This window comes from Pelophylax lessonae (assembly GCF_965119305.1).
Source record: "Pelophylax lessonae genome assembly, chromosome: 4".
NCBI classification, from domain to species: domain Eukaryota; kingdom Metazoa; phylum Chordata; class Amphibia; order Anura; family Ranidae; genus Pelophylax; species Pelophylax lessonae.
Window position 1 is genome coordinate 375,250,579 of NC_138771.1, and position 20,955 is coordinate 375,271,533.

General features: G+C 44.2%; 1 protein-coding gene across 1 annotated transcript in view; it reads left to right on the forward strand.

The window, feature by feature from the left end:
* The window catches only part of RARS1 (arginyl-tRNA synthetase 1), a 233,797-nt gene that overhangs the window by 79,783 nt on the left and 133,059 nt on the right, over positions 1-20,955 (forward strand). Inside the window, exon 6 of the mRNA XM_082252882.1 lies at positions 17,647-17,768. Within this exon, the coding sequence (XP_082109008.1) occupies positions 17,647-17,768 (122 nt within the window). The remainder of the gene's footprint in view (positions 1-17,646; positions 17,769-20,955) is intronic.

Consider the following 20,955-nt stretch of genomic DNA (forward strand, 5'->3'; position numbering starts at 1 on the left):
TTTTCTTCCCTCAGGGTCTCAACACAAGGGATCAAAAGTCAGGGCCTCCACCGGAGGTTCCAAGAGGACCTGGTCTGGCAAGCCACAAGCAGGCTCTTCCAGATGTTTGGGCGAGGCTGCCTCTGCATGAAGGAGCGCCCTCATCCGTCTTATCTGTATCTGGAGTAGGGGGACACCTTTGCATTGTTTTAGTCAGCGGGGGATCGCGGTACTGGGGTACCTGGACGATCTTTCTCTGCGAGCGGAGCCTCTGACTGCTCTGATGGACAACTAGAGATTGCGCTGCGAACTCTTAGGGAGTTTGGTTGGATTCTAAACCTTTAGGAGTCTGCTTTGGTTCTGTCCACCAAAACTGGACTATCTGGGCCTGACTCTGGATTCAGCCTCAGCCAGTGTGTTTCTTCCTCTCGAAAAACTCCAGACATTGCAGGAGGCAATTCAGCTTCTGTTGTTCAGCAGACGGTCATCCCTCCGGGCTTGTATGCGGGTGCTGGGCCTGATGGTGTCCACCCTTGAGGCAGTCTGTTCGCACAGTTCCACACAAGATCTCTGCCAAAGAGATTCTGGTGAAATGGGACAAGGATCCACGGTCTCTAGAGGTGACTTTGTTCACTGGCGCTTCGACAGGGAAACTCCTTTCTCCCCTGTACTGGACGGTTGTCACCATGGATGCTAGCCTGTCCGGGTGGGGACATGTCCTCAGCACAGATGGGCTCAGGGGGTCTAGACTCTGGCAGAGTCCAGACTGCCGATTAATGTTCTGGAAATCCGAGCGATCAGCCTTTGTCTGGCTAATTTGACAATTCGTCTTCAGGGGGTGAATTCATTTGGACCATGCCACGGCCGTGGTCTATGTCAGTTGCCAAGGGAGCACAAGTAGTGTCTTGGTGGCTCGGCAAGTAGCCAACATTCTAAGATGGGCTGACGGTTTGTTCCAACCCTTTCAAATTTCTGCCACAACCCCTGTGCAGGATCAAAACAGAAGGGATTCCATCCAGACTGACCTCGCCGGTCTTGGTATGCTGATCGGGTACAGCTGGTTGCCAGGGCTACACGGGGACTTCCTCTCAGGGAGGATCTGCTGTCCCAAGGACCGATCTTTCATCCTGCTTTACAGTCGCTGGCTTTGACGGCTTGGCTGTTGAACGCCAGGTGCTGAAAATGGAGGTTTGTCTGAGTCGGTAATTCCTACACTGTTGAAAGGTAGGAAATCTACTTCTAGGAAGATCTACGATCGTACGTGGAAGCCATGCATTGTGTGGTGCGAGTCTCTTGTGGTTCATCTTCGCTCCTTCTCGGGGGCTCGGATCTTAACCTTCCTTCAACGGGGAGTTGAACAGGAATTGGCCTTGAGTACCATCAAGGGCCAGCTATCGGTTTTGGCGATCTTTTTCCAAGGACCTTTGGCCTCACGCTCCCCGGTGCTCCCTTTTAATTAGGGTGTCTGACATTTGGTTCCTTCGGTGCGGGGTCCAATGCCACCCTGGGATCTTAATGTGGTGGTTTCTGCTCTACAGAAGCCTCCCTTTGAAAATATTTGGGAGGTTTCCCTGCTTGCGCTGCCCCAGAAGGTGGCCTTTTTTGGTGGCTATCACTTCTGCGCTCAGGGTGTCGGAACTGGCGGCATTATCACCTTATTGGTTATTCACAAGGATAAGGTGGTGCTTTGCCCTTGTCCATCATTCCTTTCCTACGGTGGTCTCTGACTGTCATTTGAATGAAGACATTGTGTTGCCTTCCCTGTGTCCCAGGCCAAACATCCCAAGGAATTTACCTTGCATGTCTTGGATGTGGTCCGGGTAATTAAGGTGTACCTGACAGACGTTGGTTCACGCCTATTGCATCAGGGGAGGGGCCCCTCATTTCCCTGTCATGGATTACTCTACTAGGGCGCTTAGTGTCTCCTGGGCTTCCATCATCAAGCGTCGGTGATGCAGGTTTGCAAGGCGGCCACCTGGTCATCACACTTTTACAACATTTTTATAAACTGGATGTGTTGGCATCTGCGGATGCTTCTTTTGGCCGCAAGGTTCTGCTGACTGCTGTTTGAAGGACCTGATCCTCTTTTGAGGGTATATTGTCTTTTTCAGGTGAGCCCCATTGTTTATGGTTGAGCTCCATGTTACCTGGAAATATGCAAGAGGTGACCAGCGCTATGGAGTTTGCAGTGAATGTGTTTAAAAAGATAGGTGTAAGCTGCCAACAACCAACCCTAACAAAGGGCTAAGAGATTAGAGGAAAGTGCAGAGGTTGATACGGCGCTACCTTTCAACTGATAATGTGCCAGACAGAATAAATATATAAATAAATAAATATATAGTGGTTTTGTTCATAAAGTGCTCAGACAGAATGGAATAAATAAATAAATAGTGGTTTTATTATTGTAAAGTGCTCAAGTGTTTGGTAGTCAGAGGGAACGGTAAGTATTTGACCTTTGACAATTACCCATACAGGAGTAAAAAGTGCTGGTGCAAATAAATAAATTAGAAAACCAATATACAAAAACCAGTGAATTTTATTAAAGAGTAACAGGCTGCTGTTAAATGACGTGGTGTACCAGTGATGATCGTGATGAATTCATGAAATGAAATAGTGTAAATACCAATAAAAAATTGTGGATTAAACCAAATGCCTGTTGGTGTACAGCGTGATGTGCCAATAATAGTGGTGATGTAAGTTCCTACACTCAAAGTAAATAAGTGAATGCCACCGATTCCAACTTTTCCTTGTTGGCGGAGAAAAATGTGCAGTGATATAAGCCAGTGTTTAAAAGCAAAGAGGTCAAAAGGTGCAATCACCAGTGTGACCACTTGGTGTCGCACTTTGTATACTACCTGTTTAAAGTAATGGGACCGATATAGGTGTTCAGGGGTTCCTTTGCCACGGTCTCACTTTTGTTGGTCCGGTGAAATCACAGGATGGGTTTAGGGTCATAGCGCTGAAAAGCAACAGCACCACCCGTTCAGATCTACTGGTAGAGTGTTGGGTGAGGCCAGCGTACTTTGAGATCTGATCGAGTGGTATTATTTATTTGCACCAGCACTTTTTACTCCTGTATGGGTAATTGTCAAAGGTCAAATACTTACCGTTCCCTCTGACTACCAAACACTTGAGCACTTTATAATAATAAAACCACTATTTATTTATTTATTTATTCCTTTCTGTCTGAGCACTTTATGAACAAAACCACTATATATTTATTTATTTATATATTTATTCTGTCTGGCACATTATCACTTGAAAGGTAGCGCCGTATCAACCTCTGCACTTTCCTCCATGTTACCTGGTTGGCTATGGTTAGGCATGGGAATTTTTTTCTGCTTTTTTCCCACCCCTCATGTTCAACACTGCTTTGGGACGTCAAGAAGAATCAGGAGCTGTATCCGTTAATGAACGAAAGAGAAAATGGGATTTTTGACTTACAGTAAAATCCATTTTTCTGATGTTCATTGACGGACACAGCACCCACCCCTCTGTGGAGTTGGATTTCTTCTGACACTGCTTGTAACAAAACTGAGTGCATATAGCTGAGAGTGGGTGTATACCTCCTGGGACTGCCCAAAGGCGTAGTCCAGCTTTTTCCTGCCTAGTGTCCTACTCCTGTTGGGGGCAGTATAACCCAATGGTTAGGAAGAATCAATAACTGTGTCCATCAATGAACATCAGAGAAATGGATTTTACGATAAGTCAAAAATCCTATTTTTTGAAGGGACAGTGTATAAATAAATAAAATAAGAAAAAAAAAATGTAAAGTGACCTGTCCCTCCGAGCTCGCGTGCAGAAGCGAATGCACACACAAGTCGTGCCCACATATGTAAACGGTGTTCAAACCACACATTTGAGGTTTTGTCGCGCTCCTTAGAGTGAGAGCAATAATTCTAGCACTAGACCTCCTCTGAAACTCTAAACTGGTAACCTGTAAAAATTTTTAAAGCATCGCCTATGGAGATTTTTAACCACTTCAGCCCCGGAAGGATTTGCCCCCTTAATACCCAGGCCATTTTTTGCGATTCAGCACTGCGTTACTTTAGTGAAAAATTGCGTGGTCGTGCGACGCTGTACCCAAAAAAAAATTGATGTCTTTTTTTCCCCACAAATAGAGCTTTCTTTTGGCAATATTTGATCACCTTTGCAGTTTTTAGATTTTGCGCTATAAACAAAAAAGAGCGACAATTTTGAAAAAAAAAAACACCATATTTTTTACTTTCTGCTATAAAACATTCCCAATAAAAAAAATTAAAAAATGTAATTTTTTTATTAGTTTAGGCCAATTTGTATTCTGCTACATATTTTTGGTAAAAAAAAAAAATACCAAAAAGCGTATTTCAATTGGTTTGCGCAAAAATTATAGCGTTTACAAACTACGGGATAGATTTTTGGACTTTTTAGTTATTTTTTTTTATTAGTAATGGCGGCGATCTGCAATTTTTAGCGGGTCTGCGACATTGCGGCGGACAGATCGGACCCCTAACTGACATTTTTGACACTTTCTGGGGACCAGTGACACTAATACAGTAATCAGTGCAAAATAATATGCACTGTTACTGTATAAATGACACTGGCAGGGAAGGGGTAAATACTGGGGGTGATCAAAGGGTTTAAATGTATGCCTATGTGCTTACTGACTGTGTGTGTGTGTGTGTCTGTGTCTGTGACATGCACAGACAGATTTCAGCTTAGCTGAAACTGCTGATTTGTCCTTGCCTGCTTTGTTTACCGTTTCCCGGGCGATTGTGTGAGGAAATCGCCGCCTCTCCTCCCGTAGCCCGCCTTAGACACAGCGGGAGCGCGGCGCCCACCCGCCGCCGAAACCACATGCACTCTAGACATGTAGTACTACGTGACTGGATGCAGCCGAACTGCCCTGCCGCATTAAAAAGCCGGCGAGCGGTCGGCAAGTGGTTAAATACCAATCTCTCGTCATTCTACGAGTGTGCACAATTTTGAAGCATGACATGTTAGGTATCAATTTACTCAGCATATTATTATCTTTCACATTATAGTAAAAATTGTGCTATTTTTACTGTTTTCAAATTTTTTAGTTAAAGTATATTTTTCCCCCAAAAATTATGTTTTTAACCACTTAACCCCCGGAAGATTTTACCCCCTTCCTGACCAGGGCCTATTTTGCGATTCGGCATTGCGTGACTTTAACGGACAATTGCGCTGTTGTGCGACGCTGTACCCAAACAAAATTGACGTCCTTTTTTTCCCACAAACAGAGCTTTCTTTTGGCTGTACTTGATCACCTGTGCGATTTTTTGATCATGCGCTATAAACAAAAAAAGAGCGTCAATTTTGCAAAAATAACAATATTTTTCATATTTTTTTTATATGAAATTCTAAAAATCTAAATTTTTTAACATTTTCACCCAATTTGTTTTATGCTACATATGTTTGGTAAAAAAAATCGCAAAAAGCGTATTTTGATTGGTTTGCGCAAAAGTTATCGCGTTTACTAACAAAGGGAAAGACTTTTGTCATTTTTGTTGGTTTTTTTTTTTTACGCGTAATGGCGGCGATCTGTGATTTTTTTTTTTGCGGTACTGCGACATTGCGGCGGACAGATCGGACCCTTGACTGACATTTTTGACACTTTTGGGGGTTACCAGTGACATTTCTACAGTAATCAGTGCTATACATATTCACTGTTACTGTAAAATTACACTTGCAGTGAAGGGGTTAACTTTTTTTGAGAGGGAGGGGTTATGTGTGTCCCTAGGGGCGTGATTCTAACTGTGATTGGCTTTGGCTTGAGGTGTAGGAACAGTGATCAACGGTCCTACATAGCAGAACCGTATGATCACTGTTTCTACACAGGGGAGAATGACAGGCGGCTTGTTTACATCAGCCGCCTGCCTTACTCCCTCTGCACCGACGATCGCAGAGTGACCGGCGGACATCGGGTCCGCCGGTCACACGCGTGGGGGGGTCCGTGACCACGCGGGGGCGCGCGCTCGCTCCCTAGACCCTCACAGGCTAGCGACGTAGTATTGCGTCGCTCTGCCTGTGAGGGGCTGACTGCCGACATAAATAGTCGCGCGGCAGTCGGCAAGTGGTTAAGACCGTTGCACAAATACGGTGTGACAAAGTATTACAACAATCTTCATTTTATTTTCTAGGGTCTCTGTTAAAAAAAAAAAAAATATATATATATATATATAATGTTTCAGGGTTCTAAGAAATTTTCTTGCAAAAAATACTGATTTTAACTAAACAAGTGTCATAAATAGGCTTGGTCCATTAAAGTGGTTAAAATGCCAGGACAATACCCCCAAATGACCCCTTTTTGGAAAGTAGAGGCATGGAGAGTTTTTTAAAGTTGTACATTTTTTTTGTCACAATTTTTTGGAAAATTAGGAAATTTAAATACACTTTTTTTTATTTTTTTTTATACATATCACCAGTGCATATGTGACTGGTGTGGGCAGTGATCAGGGATACTGACTGGTGACCGTATGTTAAAAAAAAAAATATATATATATAAAATGATATATATACATATATATTATATCTTCAATTTTTTTACATTTTGTATTTTTTTTTTTTTTTTTCTTTAACATTTGTTTTGTTTTTACATACTTTCATCGGGGTAATTCTGTGTCACCCTAGTAACACTGTGCTACTCTTGGGGGCGATCAGGGATGTTTTTTTTTTTTTTTTACACTTTGCTGTTTTAGTGATGATCACTGTAACAGCAATGTTTTGAACTGTCATGATTGGGTTACATTTTTAACAGCTGTGATTACTATTGTGTGCTGTGATTGGCCCACAGCTATCACATGGTACAGGGTGCTGTGGTTGGCCCAGGTACCATTTATTAGCCGTGGGCCAACCACAGCATCACTATAGATATCACAGCTGTTATGAAGGATATTCACTCGTAACAGCTTATTTGACATTGTGATCATGTCAATGTTATGTGATGACATAATGCCCTGGCCGCTGCGCTTCTCGGCTGGATGACGTACATGTATGTGATCCAGCTTCCCCTGCTGCCCTACGGCAGTAAATGTTCTGTGGTCAGGAAGCAAGTGGTTAAAAAACAATGCTATGTATGGATTTTTTTCACTTTACAGAGTAAACTTTTTGGTTGTAGGTGCTGCCTCCAAAGCACAACCAAAGCCGACATTCTGACAGTGATCTTTCAGGTTTTTGCTATCAACACACCCAATTAGGAACCTTCCCCATTTTTTAGCATGCAGCAACAGTTCTGAAGAAGAGGAAGTTGTTTCTACTCCTAAACACGTTGGCTTGATGTACTTGTTTCTATTTTCAATAAATGCCTTCTAACTCACCTTTAACTTGCATATTATTGGACACGAGCGCTCCTTTATCTACCTACCTAAGTCTACATGCGCAAATGACCTTAAGGCCATACCAAAAGGCAGCAGCCCAATCCCCAAGAGGGCTCACCACCACCATCCACAAATTGGGCACAAATCACTGGAAGGAATTTCTTCCTGCTTGGCCATGCTATTACACCAAACCACGACCACTGACTGATTGAGTCAGTCCAGTGCGGTCTCCAGCCCTAATGAGCTACTATTGTACCTGTAAATCCTTTGCCTGTTATGAACACTGGCACTTTAATCTCAGAGGTTACTCTGTGCTTGCGTTTTGGCCTTCCTTCTGGTCTTGACCAGAACTTGGCCTTTAGCACTCTGAAAGGACATGTTTTTGCCTTGTTCGTTCTTTTTCAAAAACCTCTGGCTTCACTCTCCCCTTTCAGAATCCTTTTATTAAAGGTGTCTTGCAGCACCATGTACTTTCTTGGGATCTCACCTTTTAAACTATGTCCTCTTAGATGATCTCTCCTACAAAGGAGCCTTTCCTCATTCTTCCCAATGACAAGGTAGTTCTACGCCCAGGACCATCTTTTTTTTCTAATATGGTATCAGGAACCAAAATAAGGCTACTGATTATATAGTCAATGCCATAAATGCACAAGACACCACCTACCAATTAGGGTAGTGTCACTGTAGCCTATATACAGCAAATAAACTACATTACCTCTACAACGGGAAGTAGAAGAAAACAGATGCGTGAGTACTGTGTTTGGGATAACAAATTTCATTTATTATTTATAATTAAAGATCATATTTAAACTACCTCCTGTATTTACATAGTTACATAGTAGGTGAGGTTGAATAAAGACAATAGTCCATCCAGTTCAACCTGTGTAGGTGTGTGTGACTGTAATCATCTAACATAGCCCTCAATCTCCTGATCCTTGAGATGTAAGTCTAAGAGTCTTTTGAAAGTCACCATACTACCCGCAGAAACCACCTCTTGTGGTAGACAATTCCACAATCTTGTAGCCCTAACAGTAAAGAACCCCCCACGTAGCCTGAGGTTAAAACGCTTCTCCTCTAATCGCATTGTATGTCCTCGAGTCCTCATGCAATTCCTTCGAATGAACCGCTTTTCTTCTAAGCTGAGATCCCCATTAAGATATTTATAAATTGCTATCATGTCCCCTCTCAGACGTCTCTTCTCCAGGGAAAATAAATCGAGCGATTGCAGCCGCTCTTCATAGGTAAGGTCCTCCAACCCCCTAATCAGTTTAGTTGCCCTTCTCTGGACTTTCTCCAGCTCCAACACATCCCTCCTGAGGACTGGCGACCAGAACTGGACAGAATACTCCAGATGCGGTCGGACCAGAGTTTTATAAAGTGGAAGGATTATAGTCTTATCTCTGGAATACATCCCTTTCTTTATGCATGCTAATATTCTGTTGGCTTTGGAAGCTGCCGCTTGGCATTGCATGCTGTTGCCTAATCTATCATCAACCAAGACTCCCAGATCTTTCTCCATTTTTGATTCCCCCAAGGGTTCCCCTCCTAACGTGTATTGTGTTTTTATGTTTTTGGTCCCCAAGTGCAAAACCTTACACTTTTCCACATTAAACCTCATTTGCCATGTCGTTGCCCACTCCGTAATTTTGTCCAGGTCATTCTGTAGGATATCTGCTTCATGCTGTGCAGTTATTGCCCTGGCCAATTTTGTGTCATCTGCAAAAACTGATAACGAACTACTGATCCCTTCCTCAATGCTGTTTATGAATAAATTGAACAAGGTTGGTCCCAGGACTGAGCCCTGGGGCACCCCGCTTACTACCTCAGACCAGTCTGAGTATGCGCTGTTTATTACCACCCTTTGGACACGGCCTTTTAGCCAATTCCGTATCCAAGAGCAAACCCTGCTGTCGATACCTGCAGACCTTATTTTATAAATTAAGCGCTTGTGGGGAACTGTATCAAACGCCTTAGCGAAATCCAAGTACACCACATCCACTGGTCTCCCCCTATCTAGCTCACAGCTCACTTCCTCGTAGAATGCTAAGAGATTGGTTTGACAAGAACGCCCATTTGTAAACCCGTGCTGGTTACTACTGATGATGTTGTTGTCTTTAGCATACTCTACGATATAGTCCCTTATCATCCCCTCCAAAAGTTTACATATTATTGATGTCAGACTGACAGGCCTATAATTTCCCGGGATATGTCTCTGGCCCTTTTTGAATATCGGAATCACGTTAGCCTTCCTCCAATCCCCTGGTACATCTCCTGTCCTAATACTGTCAGCAAAGATCAGGAACAGTGGTCTAGATATAACCATACTGAGTTCCTTGAGCACTCTCGGATGTACGCCATCCGGGCCTGGTGATTTGTTTGTGTTAAGTTTATCCAGTCTTTCCCTGATTTCCCCCTCTGTTAGCCATAGTGGCAAGTCCTGTGTATTACTACTAACCATACAGTCATGGTCAGTGTACCCTTCCTTTTCCTGCGTAAAGACTGACGAGAAAAAAGAATTCAGCACGGTTGCTTTTTCAGTGTCCTCTGTAACCATCCTCCCATCATCGTTAATTATGTGTGCAATATGCTCTGCCCTAGTTGTTTTGCTGTTGATATATTTAAAGAATTTCTTTGGGTTTTTTTTACTATCCTCCGCTATTTGTCTCTCAAAGTTGATTTTAGCCATCTTGATTTCGTGTTTACACTTCTTATTTTCCTCCTTGTATTGCTGGAAGGCCGATACTGTGCCCTCTGATTTATATTTCTTGAAGGCCAATTTTTTTCCCCTAATAAGTTTTTTAACGCTACGGTTTAGCCAGCCAGGTTTGGCTTTGTCTCTTCTAAATTTATTCCCCATAGGAATGCACTGCAAGATGCCTTTGCTTAATATGTTCCTAAAGCATTCCCATTTTTCCTCTGTGGTCAGTGATCCCAGGGTTTGGTCCCAGTTTACCCTTTCCATCAATGAGTACAATTTTGGAAAGTCTGCCCTTCTGAAGTTTAGGGTTCTTATGTTCCCCACTTGCCTTTTTATATTGTTATTTATACTAAATGTGATCATCCTGTGATCGCTAGAGCCCAGGTTGCCCTGGACTCCTACCTCCGAGATTATGTCTGGGTCATTAGTGATCAATAGATCCAGGATAGCATTCTCTCTAGTAGGGGAATCCACCAACTGCGACATGTAGTTATCCTGTAAGGTTTCCGTGAATAGCCGGGCCTTATGCGAGTGTGCAGTCCCCTCTTCCCAGTCAATGTCGGGATAATTGAAGTCCCCCAATATGATGACTGATCCTAGTTTTGCCGCTTTACCTATTAGTGCTAAAAATTCCAGCTCTACCTCCTCCTAATTTTTGAGAGAGGCTAACTGCATAACAGCCTTAGAATACACACAGCGATCACTACTCAATGGTGGCCCTGTGTCTTACCAACAGATCACACAAAACAAAAAGAGTAACAATAAAACTTGCAACATGTATAACAATAGTCGTCCGGATGCCAGATGTTTCATACATGTGGTTAAACCACGGCAAAAAGGCAGTTTAATAAATTATATAACATCAATAGCTATTTGTTTTCCCACATGTGTAGAGGTCCCTGGGGACTCCAACCACTGGAGGGAAGGGCGGGGGGGGGGGGGGGGAGAAAAGAATAAGGCTAAATTCTAGAGCAAAGTTCTATTGAGAGCAGTGACGTCATGTTAAACATGTCCCAGAAGGAAGAAGATTTTTTGTTATTTTACTGTTCAAAACAGACAAACCAACATTCAGAATTACTCAAACCAAACAGGTTCTTTTAAAAAAAAAGGAAACAAGCAATTTGCAGTTAACCGATTAACCCAGTCCATTGTCAATCCACGCGGGTCATATTGTTTATTTATCACTAGCGGCTAGTATAGACACTAGCAGTAATCACCGTATTCTCCCCACCGCCGGGAGAATAGGATGGCTCAGAGGGAGGGATTCCCCTGTCAACACCGTCCATGGTTGCAGGAAAGAAATTTGCTTTGTGTATGGCCTGCCTTAGTACCTATTTACCTTCCAAACAGAACAATTTATATGTTTGCTTACTTCAAGTAATAAAAGGTTACACACGTTATATTATGCCTCTTGTGTAATTATTAACCACTTTACCACCGGAGGATTTTGCTGTCTTCCGTCCAGGCCACTTTTTACGATTCGGCGCTGTGCGACTTCAACTGACAATTGCGCGGTCGTGCAACACCGTACCCAAAAGAAATTTACGTCCTTTTTTTCCCACAAACAGAGCTTTCTTTTGGTTGTATTTGATCACCTGTGCGATTTTTACTTTTTGCGCTATAAACAAAAAAAGAGCGTTTATTTTGAAAAAATAACAATATTTTTAACATTTTTTTAAAAGAAATTCCCCCCAAAAAAGATGTAAAAACCAATTTTTTAAAAAAAATTTGGCCAATTTGTTTTCTGCTACCTATGTTTGGTAAAAAAAAATCGCAATAAGCGTATTTTGATTGGTTTGCGCAAAAGTTATTGCGTTTACTAACTAAGGGAAAGATTTCTGTCATTTTTGGTGTTTTTTTTTAACGCGTAATGGCGGCGATCTGCGATTTTTTTTTTTTGCGGGACTGCGACATTGCGGCGGACAGATCGGACCCTTGACTGACATTTTTAACACTTTTGGGGGTACCTGTGACATTATTGCAGTAATCAGTGCTATATATATGCACTGTTACTGTAAAAATGACACTGGCAGGGAAGGGGTTAATTTTATTGGAGAGGGAGGGGTTAATGTATGCCTGGTGCTTACTGATGTGTGGGGGGGGGAGGTGACTGAGGGAGTCATGGACAGATCGAATGTCCAGCTATGCTGAACAGTCCGATCTGTCACTCCCTGTCACTATGGAGATCCGCCCGCTTGTGTTTACACAGGTGGGCGGATCTCCACACTAGATCCCCGGCGATCGGGGCAGAGCAGCGGCAATCGCCGCTGCTCCTCCCGTGGCCCGACTCCCGCTGTGAATGAAAACAGCGGGAGCGAGCATCCGGCGGCACGCAAGCGCCGCCCAGAAGGGGGAGTGTCTGACGATGTAGTACTACGTCGTCAGACGATAACAAGCCACTCTGCCGCAGTAATATTACTGTGGGCGGAGGTAAAGTAGTTAAAAAAAGAAAAAACATTGATTCCGCCAATTGAGTATTTCAAGAAAAACATCCTAGGACTCTATGTATAAGACAAGGCATGCCATTCCCCACTCATGAGAACGATTTTTTGTAGTATAAAGATTGTCGGGGCTAAGCCAGGGGTTGCAAGCCACTAATCCAAGCCACTAATCCAAAATTTCGCCGGGCAGTTTCTATGTTGAAATGTTGAAATATACATTTTTCTCTTGATATGTTACTATTCACTTGATTCCTCAAACATAGGTGGCTTTGGAGATTTCCATTTCTGAGCAGTTAAATTATGGGCCATCAATATTACTCTTACAATAGATAGTCTTAGATAGAGGAGATTCATCTACCATACATACAAACATCTGCCCGGGTCATCAGCCAGTGATATCTGAAAACTGTATTGATAGTATTTATCGCATTCTTCCAGTAAGGATGGAGCTTTGGGCACCTCCACAGAATATAAATTACATCACCTGGGGTACCATTACACTTTGGACACTTAGGAGTTTCCATACAGTGCCATGTAAACAACCTCTCCAGTATGTGATATGTAAAAGAAACAGTTGTATAAGCCTTTGTGTGGGGGATCGGGACACCAACTGTAGGGCAGCCAACGCAGCTTCTTACTGGTCCTCCAGGATTGGACCTAAATCCATCTCCCAATTAACTTTGGCTGGTACCTTAACTGTATTTTGAAATTTGGTGCAAAGGATACCATATAATCTAGAAACACCCCCCCCTTTTTTTTTTTTAACCATTGCTCAACAATAATTAAATCTCAGATGATTTTTGCATCTGCATATTGTGGGTGCTTATTTGAGTCTGAATAGCATGCCTTATAAGAAAGAAAGATAAGAAAATATCTTTGCCTGGGCATAGCAAATTCTGCACATAATTTTTAAAATGTTTTAAGGGTATAATTCTCATACAACTGGTGGAAGTACCTAATCCCATAGTTGTACCACAAGTCAAAGCCTTTCAACTCCTATAACTCTGTATATTTTGCATAGTTCCAAACAGGAGCACAAGGCATGTACCCAGTAATACCGAACAAAGATTTCAAGGTTTCCATACTTTTGTCTAGGAGTATTCATGTAGGGTTGATTAAACGTTTTTGGGCTGGTTGATTCTAGGCGGGCCTTCAGGGGTATTTGGTAAATATTATAAGTAAGATTCCCAGTATTGGGTCTAGCGTATCTTTCGAACTGCGTCCGTCAATTAACTTAAGAGAAAAGGATTTTTCGGTAAGTCAAAAATCCAGTTTTTAATATGCGTGACATCTAGCCTCCGGAAATCTTTTGCTAGTTGTAGAGACCTTAACTTGATATGAGGGCACTTTTTCTTCCAAATGAAACCTCAAAATAAGGAGTCAATTAGTTTTTACCACTTGGACAATATTTAGAGTGGGGAGTTGTGGAGGAAATACAACAACTGTGGGGTACTTATCATCCTAATGACCACTGACAAAGGTATCCTACACCAACTAAGGCCCCTTTCACACTTGAGTGACCTGAAAGTCGTGCAACTTTGACACGCCTTGAAGCAATCCCTGTGTAATCTTGAGGACTATAGACCTCAAGTCGCATCAAAGTCAGACCAAAGTAGTGCAGGGACTACTTTGAAGTCACTGGGACTTGATATCGCACAGATATGAATGGTACTCATTGGGAATCATGGGGTACGCTTGTAATGCGACTTGGCAGTCCTAAGTTGCACAAGTGTGAAAGGGGCCCAATACATTTATCCTTTAATTTATCTAACATCGGCTTCATATTGAGGCTTATTTAATCCTGTGTATCCAAAGTACTAACTACACAGGTTTGGTGGGCTTCTGGCAGCAGGGGATCCTGTAATGGGTCAATAGGACCCACTGCACCAGTGCAGTAGGGCTGCAACGATGCGTCGACGTAATCGATTACGTCGACTACAGAAATACGTTGACGTGCGTGAAAGCCGTCGACGCATTACGCGTGACGTCACACGCCCCCTGCTCGCATTGCCGGCCATTGTTCCGTGAATGTTACACCGGGGCGCTGCATTGATTGGGGCTGCTGCAGGCTGCACTGCCCCGCCCCCGGCCCCCGCTGCTCTCCAGTCCAGAGTGTCTGGCTCTTCTACGTCAGCCGCTGTGAGCGGCATGACGTCCCGGGGCGGCTGCGCCTGCGCATCAACTTAGCTGACTCTCTTCGGCTGCAGACTGCCGCCAACGCCGATGATCCCTCCCACTGTCCCACACAGACGAGATGTCACGCGCCACTCCAGCAGCATCTTGTGATCGCAGGTGAGCCTGAGGGGTCTGCACTGGGAGGGGGGCTTACTAAGTGGTCTGTACTAGGTGGGAGGGCTTACGAGGGGTCTGTACTAGGTGGGAGGGCTTACTGAGGGGTCTGTACTGGGAGGGGGCTTACTGAGGGGTCTGTACTGGGAGGGGGCTTACTGAGGGGTCTGTACTGGGAGGGGGGGCTTACTGAGGGGTTTGTACTGGGAGGGGGCTTACTGAGGGGTCTGTATTAGGTGGGAGGGCTTACTGAGGGGTCTGTACTGGGAGGGGGCTTACTGAGGGGTCTGTACTGGGAGGGGGGGCTTACTGAGGGGGTCTGTACTGGGAGGGGGGCTTACTGAGGGGTCTGTACTGGGAGGGGGCTTACTGAAGGGTCTGTACTGGGAGGGGGCTTACTGAGGGGTCTGTACTAGGTGGGAGGGCTTACTGAGGGGTCTGTACTGGGAGGGGGCTTACTGAGGGGTCTGTACTGGGAGGGGGCTTACTGAGGGGTCTGTACTGGGAGGGGGGGCTTACTGAGGGGTTTGTACTGGGAGGGGGCTTACTGAGGGGTCTGTATTAGGTGGGAGGGCTTACTGAGGGGTCTGTACTGGGAGGGGGCTTACTGAGGGGTCTGTACTGGGAGGGGGGGCTTACTGAGGGGTCTGTACTGGGAGGGGGGCTTACTGAGGGGTCTGTACTGGGAGGGGGCTTACTGAAGGGTCTGTACTGGGAGGGGGTTTACTGAGGGGTCTGTACTAGGTGGGGGGCTTACTGAGGGGTCTGTACTGGGAGGGGGCCTTCTGAGGGGTCTGTACTAGGTGGGAGGGCTTACTGAGGGGTCTGTACTAGGTGGGAGGGCTTACTGAGGGGTCTGTACTAGGTGGGAGGGCTTACTGAGGGGTCTGTACTTTTTGTTATTCAAAGGATTAATTAGCTAATCAAAAAAAGAACACTCAAGCAAAAAAATAAAAAATTTAAATCTTTAGATTAGTCGACTAATCGAAAAAATAATCGATAGATTAGTCGACAGACAAATTAATCGTTAGTTGCAGCCCTACAGTGCAGTGTCTGACAATGGGTCCAAGGATTTCATCCTGATACCCAATTGCAGTTAGGGTCATTGTCTAGCCTGTAGGTTTCTCCTCCCCAGACCATCACTGACCCACCACTAAACCGGTCATGCTGAATGATGTTACAGGCAGCATAAGGTTCTCCACGGCTTCTCCAGACCCTTTCACGTCTGTCACATGTGCTCAGGTGAATTTGCTCCCACCTGTGAACAGGACAGAGCATAAGTGGCGGGCCTGCAAATTCTGGTGTTCAATGGCAAATGCCAATCGAGCACCATGGAGCCAGGCAGTGAGCACAGGGCCCACTAGAGGATGTCAGGCCCTCAGGCTATCCTCATGAAGTCTGTTTGATTGTTTGGTCAGAGACATTTACACCAGCGGCCTGCAAGAGGTCATTTTGTAGGGCTCTGGCAGTGCTCATCCTGTTCCTCTTTGCACAAAATAAGTAAATACCGGCCCTGCTGATAGGCTTAGGACCTTCTATGGCCCTGTCCAGCTCTCATAGAGTAAATGCTTGTCTCTTGGACTCTCCTCCATGCACTCCAGACTGTGCTGGGAGACAAAGCAAACCTTCTGGCAATAGCGCGTATTGATGTGCCATCATGGAGGAGTTGGAGTGCCTGTGCAGCCTCTATAGGGTCCAGGTATCACTTCATGCTACCAGTAGTGACACTGACCCTAGCCAAATGCAAAACTAGTGAAAAATAGTCAAAGATGATGAGTAGGGAAAAAAAATGTCCGCGTCCTCCACCTGTAAAATCGTTCCTGTTTTGCAGGACGTCTTATTGTTGCCAATCTAGTGCACCTGTTGTTAATTTCATTAACACCAAAGCAGCTGAAGCTGATTAACAACCCTTACTCCTACGTACCTGACCAGATCAATATCCCAGGAGTTTAATTGACTTGATGCTATACTCTGATTAAAAGTGTTCCTTTAATTTTTTTGAGCATTGTACTTCATTCATAAGGTGGTCTGCGCCCAGAGCTTTATTGTTTTCGGTTTGGAAGACGGTCATTTCTATTTCTTCCAGGGTCAGAGGAGACCCTTGCATATTCCCACTGAAGTGACTAGCCTCAGGTGATACATGGAATGAAACCAATCCTCCTACATAAGTTGTACCTGTTTATCTGCGGCCATCTCTCTAAATTCTGCTAAAGCACACATTTTATACTGTGTTTCTGAGCTGCAGAAGGCAGGGAGCCAGGATCTGATGTCGCACACGGCCCAGCATAGAGCAGGGAGCTGCTTGTAATCATCTCATAGGGAAAATGCATAGCTGAGGCTGTCAATCATCTGCTGTGTTCTGAAGTGGGGGGGCACTTCGTTCAGGATTGCTTGGTGTTGAGTTAGACAGTCAGAAGGGACTCATGCACATATTAGAGAAAGGAGAGATCAGACAGAAAACAAACTAAGTGCTATAGATTGAGGAAAGTACACTCTTACAGAAGGATGTGCTTTGTTCATTTTTCATTTCAGAGCTTTACAAGCACTTTAACTATCCTGTTCCAGAAATTGTTTCCTTCTCATACATTGATACACCTTTGTACTGGGTGTCTTCTATGTGCCCTTCCCTGTTCACTTATCTGCAACTCTTTGAGATCTGAATTTAATTCTCTTGGTGCTTCAGAAACGGAAGACAAGCCAAAGCCCTTCAGCCCATCTGCCCTGAAAACCCTGAAATAAAAAATCATCCTAGTTCTGGAGACTGGGGCCAGGTGCAAAGAATTAGTTTTTTTTAGGGTTGTGATATGCTATAAGAAAGAGATTTTTACGGTAATTATAAAAAATCACATTATTTGTGATGCTTTGATATTTTTTTGCAAATTTTTCCCCCAGCAAACTAATATAATTTCTTTTATTCCAGGTGGTTGTTGATTTTTCTTCTCCAAACATTGCCAAAGAAATGCATGTGGGCCACCTACGCTCTACTGTAATTGGTGACAGTATATGCCGGTTATTTGAGTTTGTCGGACACGAGGTTCTCAGGTAGGACATATTTGTGTTTTATCCAATAAACGATTGCGATACTTGAAATATCTTTTTGAAACACCTAAGAATTGTGAACATCTGCTGAGCTGCATAAAAAACTATGAATTCCCCTAAAACTTTTCCTAGATGTACTTAAGACACTTAACTTGGAAGAGTCCGCCACTGTTTGCAGTAGTATTTCTACTAGTTTTTTCAAAGCCTAAGATGAGTCCAATTCATCAGGCGTTTGAGCACAGTCTGACTAAGGAAAGGAAACACCCTTAACAAGGCCTTTCTTGTCCTAAGTCACTTCAACACTTCTGGTAAAGAAGTGGTTGTTGTCACTAGCGATTGGCTCACTGCTTTACTATCTTAGCAGGGTGAAGTGAAGTTCATAATGGTTGGTAATTCTCCAAAAGTTTTTTTATTTTGGATAGAATAACAATAATTTGTGTGTCTTAGCCAAAACTGGAAGTGTGAGGGAATCCCTGGTTGTCATTAGGTTCTACACACTGATTGGAAGATCTCCCTTCTATTCCTGTTCTGGTAACAACCCATAATTGTGGCATTTTTTTTTACTTTCACTCTCTGTGATATGGTAAACAGGATAAAAAGGGTGAATCTCACTAACAGGGACACAGCCGCAAAAAGAAACCTGACAGGTGTTCTAATCCTTCCACTCTATTTAAAGCTAAAAAAAATGTTTACCTTTAGTTGTTTTTGAAGGACCGATAAGCTAGGAAAATGAAAATATGCACTAGGCTACCATTTTGCTTTTTCATATTCCTCTCTCACCAGTATTCACCTCTGTGTTGGTGACCAAAGTCTTGACCAGATCGGTCAATATGATGTGTCAAGACCTGAGCTCTGAGAATCGCCTGGTGCAGGCCAGCTCCTATTCAATGCTTCCCTGGATGCAGCTCATGCTAGCTCCTTAATAATTAACCTAAAGTAAGAATACTGTAGCCTGAGTGTTGGTCTTTGGTCCAAGCCTCTTAAGAGTCCTCCCTAGTAGTACCACCTTTGAGGGCTCCCCTCAATAAAATTATTAAGAATAAGATAAATGAGAGACCTGTTGTCTAATTGGCCAGCCAAAAACAACCGGACCTGCTTTAGCTGGGTCAATTGTCTAATCCGACAATCTCAGCTCCCCCACTTACTAAAAAGGAAAATATTCGGAAAATTGTTAGAATCTTGCACATATATACATTATTTCCTCTCCTGAAGGCATCCACGAGATTTTATTAGCTTTATATCATGTAAATCTCCTTCTTGTTTCAACCTTGGCATGGTAGGAGTGAACCTGGGACAAGGCATTTTCAGTCTTAATACAAGGGCAGTGCTTTACCATCAAGCTGAAATATTGAGAAGCCAGAAACCACGTATTAATCCTTCTACCAGTTTCTTTGTTTTGGGCCATCGACTTTGATCGACAGTTATCCACTGTGATCAGTTTACTAGTCTACCCAGCAAGTATCCTTAAAGTGATTTTTTTTTTTTAAATAAACATGTTACCTTCTCTTTGCAGTGGTTTTGCACAAAGCAGCCCTGATCCTCCTCTTTTTGGGTTCCCCGCTGGCACTCCTGGCCCCTCCCTTCTGCTAAGTGCCCCCATAGCAAGAAGCTTGCTATGAGGGCACCCAAGTAGGCTTACTCCCAAGCCGTGGCTCTGTGTGTTCATTCACACGCACACACAGCGTGACTCAGCCCGCCTCTCTCTCTCCTCATTGGCTCACTGGCTGTAATTGACAGTAGCAGGAGTACCTGGCAGAGGTAAATTGCAAAAAATAGTGCTACCCAAAATTCTCTGTAGGTATCACTTTAAAAACCTTCACATTTTAAAGTGTTAATAAACCCTGCATTCACTATATGGAGTCTCCCACATACACAGAACATGGAAATGCAATTATTTTAGTAAATATAAAATGTTAAATACCTTTTCTCGATCGTTCATCGACAGACGCAGCTCCGTATTTTCTTAGCCCATTGGGTTATGCTCCTCCCATCAAGAATAGGACACTAGGCAGAAAAAAGATTTACCACGCCTATGGGGGCTCTTCCTGCAGGCATAACCCCAGACACTCTGCTACAGCCTCTAGTTTGTTTCTGCCTAGTTTAGGAATAGGACCCATTTCCCTTCTGGGACTTCGGTCTTAGCTATTAATAGGGAAATTTGTTATTGTGTGATTTTTTTATTTTCACTAGTTAGAGTTCCTGGAGAACTACAAGCAGTAGCTGGCCGTGGTTTCAGACTGGATATTCTAGATCCTTAAGGCCAGCGAGTATGAGCTGGTTATAGTCCAGATTTAGGCCTCGCCACGACAGAGCCCCGATCGATGGGGACAAGCCTGCGAGTGGACAAGTCTTGCTGGGACGCGATCGACCTGGAATGCCCTGAGTCGCAGCGTACCCCTTGGCTGGCAGCACCCCCACCTCGGGTGGAAGGTGGACTGTTTGGAGTGGGGCCCACCTGGTACTGTGGTATGGTGAGTAATACTGTCCCCCCAATCCTCTGGCAGTTCTGGGGTGGGCTTGGGCCCCCTCCTTGGAATAGTTGGACCCTCGGGCTCCCTTGGTTCCCCTGGCCTCCGGGATACTAGGCCTACCCCCTCCAACTCTTTTCCCCTATCCATAGCAGGTTCTACCTCCGGGGGGCAGAAATATTGCCGGCGCTGCAGCGTTTTTGTGTGGGGGTGGCTTTGTCCTGGTGGGGCCCCTTCCAAGGAACCCTCCGATGCCTCTTGTCTGAGGCCACCTCTGGGGTCCGGGAGACCGCATGGTGCGCCGTGGGGGCCACCATTTTGCTGTAGATTCATGCTTTTTTTTCTCCCATTGAAATGCATGGGCACCTATTTTTTGTTAGTTCCCCATGGGAATGCATGGGGCGGCCATTTTCTTGTAGTCCAAGATCGCTGGAGAGGCAAGCGGCATGAAACAAGAATCCAGCCTGGGTCATTGCTATGCTTTCTATTTCCTGTGTCAGATAGTTTTACTTTCTGTTTAACAGAACGTGCTGGCAGTCTGCTGAGCAGTTTGGTAACGTTTTCTGGGGTCCCCTGTAGGTTTTCCTCACCCACTCTGCTGTCAGATTGTATTGGATTGGTATTAGGTATACCGCTAAGTTAGCGGTGGGATCGCAATTTAGTGACCTTTTAAAGTGACGCTGCATTAATTTCATCTCAGTGTAAAATGGAGTCCCAGGATA